The sequence below is a fragment of the Orycteropus afer genome, unplaced genomic scaffold (assembly GCF_000298275.1).
Source record: "Orycteropus afer afer isolate SDZICR_OR568_19922 unplaced genomic scaffold, OryAfe1.0 scaffold00154, whole genome shotgun sequence".
NCBI lineage: Eukaryota > Metazoa > Chordata > Mammalia > Tubulidentata > Orycteropodidae > Orycteropus > Orycteropus afer.
Genome location: NW_006921741.1, coordinates 2,138,945 through 2,142,775, shown reverse-complemented (window position 1 = coordinate 2,142,775; position 3,831 = coordinate 2,138,945). Strand labels below are relative to the sequence as shown.

The following is a 3,831-nucleotide window of genomic DNA, read 5'->3' as shown; positions in this document are numbered from 1 at the left end:
CCAATCATAGCATCAGAACTCTAAGCAACTGAGAGAGAGTGGGCACCTCCCAGAACATTGTTTTGTGCCACTCCCAACAGAAATACTCCAGGTGGGCGACTTTAGTAATCAGGATCTCCTCAGTTGCTAATAGCAATTCCCACCTTGGAGTTTACAAAGATTTATGGGTAGAAAATCCACACACACCACAGTGGTACAGACTGTTTTTCAGATGAACCTCACTATCATACTGCCCAGACCCTTGCAATAAAGAGACAAAACACTTTAGTTTTAAAGGGATGAACACTAAAATGTGCAGGAAGATAAATGGTACCCAGTAAGAGAGCTTTGACTGAAAGAAAAGTACAGGGGGCATTTCTGGTAAATATCATTGGATCCAGGTACTTGAAAGATGTTATCTCCAAGTGAGTCAGATTTTGCTTTGTTTCTCTTTCTGAAGAAGCAATCCATTCTTCCATTCTTGGTGCCTGGTCACCAGCTTAGCAAACTGAGTACTCAATGGTAGCCTCTTTCTCAGTGTTATGGTTGTTGGGTGCCACTGAGTTGGCCCTCATGGTGACCCCAATGGAATCAGACTGTTGTGACTCATACATAGAGTTTTCACTGACTGATATTTGGGACCACCTGGCCTTTCTTCCTAGTCTGCCATAGTCTGGAAGCTCCACTGAAATCTATTAGCCTAGAAGGTTTCAAGTTCTCCACTAATAGATAGGGGATAAAACCAAAAATCAATTCCACTGCTATCAAGTCAGTTCCAACTCATAGCAACCCCCACTGAGTTTCCAGCCCACTAAATCTTTATGGAAGGAGATTGCCCAGTCTTGCTTCCATGGAGTGGCTGATGGGTTTGAGTCACCAACCTTCTGGTTAGCAGTCAGATGTCTTAGGCACTGTGCTAGCTGTGTATAAAGTACATTGGCCAGCAACTGAACCTGGGCCTCCTATATGCCTACATGGAAAGTAAGAATTCTACCACTGCTCTTTCTTTTGTTGTTATTTTTGGGTGAAAGTTTACAGAGCAAATTTGTTTTCCATTCAATGGTTTATATACATGACAATGATTGTAATCCCTAAAATATAATAGCTCTCTTCCCACTTCCTCCCTGTGGTTACTTGCCTGTGCATTCCTCTCCTGAGTTATCTCCCTGTGCAACTGCTCACCTTCTGATCTGCCATGTATACCAAGAATGTAAAGTGAAGTTTTAGAACACATTTTATTTGAGCTATAAGGATAAGAAGGGAGCTCTGGTAGCATAGTGGCTAAGAAACTTGCCGGCTAACCAGATGGCTGGCAGTTCAAACCCACCAGCGGAAGGAAGGTTGGGCAATCCTACTTCCGTAGTGATACTGCCTCGGAAACCCAAGGAGGGGTCACTATGAGTTGGGTTTGACTCGATGGCACATAACAACAAAGCAACAAAGGATAAGAAGGAAGAGGGGCAAGAGGGAGTTCTTCCTTTAATCAGGAATGTAACTATAAATGCTTTGTCATGTGATAAAGCTCTTTGCTTTCAATTTTCTTTAGGGTGGAAAGAAAGGAACGTGCCCGATTGAAGACGGTAAAGTTTAATGCAAAACCTGGAGTGATTGATTCAAAGGGGGTAAGTACAAAATATTGGAAACATTAAGTTATTTTGGCTGCCAAAATTTTACTATAATTAATGATTAGACTTTCAGTGGTTAACAAAGAATTACTAGACTTTTTTTTTTAATAAATGTTATTTGTAAAAATAGTGGCATTGATGAAGTGAATTTACAGTAAATATATTAAATATATATTAAATAATGGGAGTAAAGCTACTTGTGGTCAGCAGAAACAATGTGTTGATGCACTTGCACTGGCTATAAAAATGACTAATAAAAATGACTATAAAGAAAAAGAAAGAAAAAGATAGCTTAGAGAATTTTGAGAATTTGATATGTTTTTTTAATGTTCTAAAAGGATGGATTTCATCAGGTGTCTGCTTACCAAACCTTTCTAATCTGTTATGCATTATAAAGCTTAAAGCTAAGACAGTGGTCATGAAAAAATACATGTAAATGAATACATGGATTGTTGTGACAGACATAACAAAAAAAGAATTAACAAAGTTTAATCACCAAAGTATTCACACATATATGCACAAGTACAGCTTTTTTCATAGATTTATTTATACCATACAATTCACCCTGTTAAGGTACACAACTCAGTGGTTTTTAGTATAGTCGGCGTTGTGCAACCTTCATCACAGTCAATGTTAGAACATTTTCCTCAGCCCTAGGCAATCCCTAAAGGCAATCCCTAATCTACTTTCTATCTGTATAGATTTGTCTTTTCTGGATATTTCTTATAAATAGAATCGTATACTTTGTAGACTTCTTTGTAGACTTTTGTATATAGACTTTTGTATACTTTGTAGACTTTTATGATTGGCTTCTTTCATATGTTAAATATGTTAAGGTTTATCCATGATCCATGTTGAAGCATGTATCAGCACTTATTAAGTTCTTTGCATTTCCAAATAATATTATTCTGTATTTTATTTACCCATTAGTCAGTTGATGGTAGTCAGTTGAAGTTGATGGACAAAATTGAGTTGTTTCTACTTTTTAGCTAGCTATTATGAATAATGCTACTATCATCAACATTTTTATAGAAAATTTTATATTCCCCTTGCTCATTTTTCAGAATTTTTTCAGAATTCATTATTTGCTTTTTTTTTATTGTTGCATTATTGCATTACAATGATTTCCAATAATTTTTATTTTCTGAATATACATGGATGGATATATAAATGATTTGAAAATATTTTCTCCCATTCTATTTTTAATTTTCTATTTTTAATTTTTACTGTCTTGATGATTCTTGATAGGATTCTTGATAGGCTTCAACGGGCACTATCTTGAATTAATGAACTATTTCATAATCATAACCCAAACAAAGATATCAATATTTTTGTCCATGTTTTTCTTCTAAGAAAATTTTTCTTTCATTTTTTTTTTTTTTTTTGGTGTTTTTGGTGTATGGTATGAGATGATAGGATTTCGTTTCATTTACTGAAACGACTACTATAAAATGACTACTGTATTTTCTCACGTAACATACACAGGTAAATATGATGCACATTGGAAACTAACACATAAGTTATGTTATATCCATTTATGTTATATCCATAAATGTCCCATATTCTTCTCCAATTTCTTCTCCAATGCCTTGTTAACTATTAAATAGCAATTGACCATAGTTCTAAGTTCTATTCTGCTGATCTGTGTAATAAGGAAATAAATTAGGAAGTGTGTCCTCCAAGATTCCTGGATTATATGAATTTTAGGATAAACTTGTTAATTATTTCTACAAGGAATGTTTATTTTATAGGAATGTTTATAGGGATTATAGGGATTACACTGAATCTATAGAATCTATACTAACCCGTAAAATAAAATAAATGTGGGCTGTCTTTCCATTTTAGGTCATCTTCTGCTTTCAGGGTATGTTTTTTTGAGGCTATTATTATATTATTATAAATGATTTTAATTTCAGGTAACTCATTGCAAGTGTAATAATTATTTTTGTAAATAATTATTTTTGTATGTGGATCATGATCCTTATATATATATATATTATAGTGGATTACAAGATTGTACCATATGCATCTTCTACCACCAAGTAATGCTACCTGTGGGTTGTTCAGATTTTAAAACCTATTTTAAACCTATTTTACATGTAACTGATAATACTTTTGTATCTTATTACATATTTTATTTGATAATACTTATAATACTTGTATCTTATTACATATTTTATTAATTACATATTATTTTATTTGTTACATATAAGTATTTTATTATATA

At 33.7% G+C, this 3,831-nt stretch overlaps 1 protein-coding gene across 1 annotated transcript in view; it reads left to right on the top strand.

Annotated features, from left to right (window-relative positions):
* The window catches only part of DLG2 (discs large MAGUK scaffold protein 2), a 1,122,948-nt gene that overhangs the window by 1,043,860 nt on the left and 75,257 nt on the right, over window positions 1-3,831 (top strand). Inside the window, exon 15 of the mRNA XM_042781713.1 lies at window positions 1,526-1,601. Within this exon, the coding sequence (XP_042637647.1) occupies window positions 1,526-1,601 (76 nt within the window). The remainder of the gene's footprint in view (window positions 1-1,525; window positions 1,602-3,831) is intronic.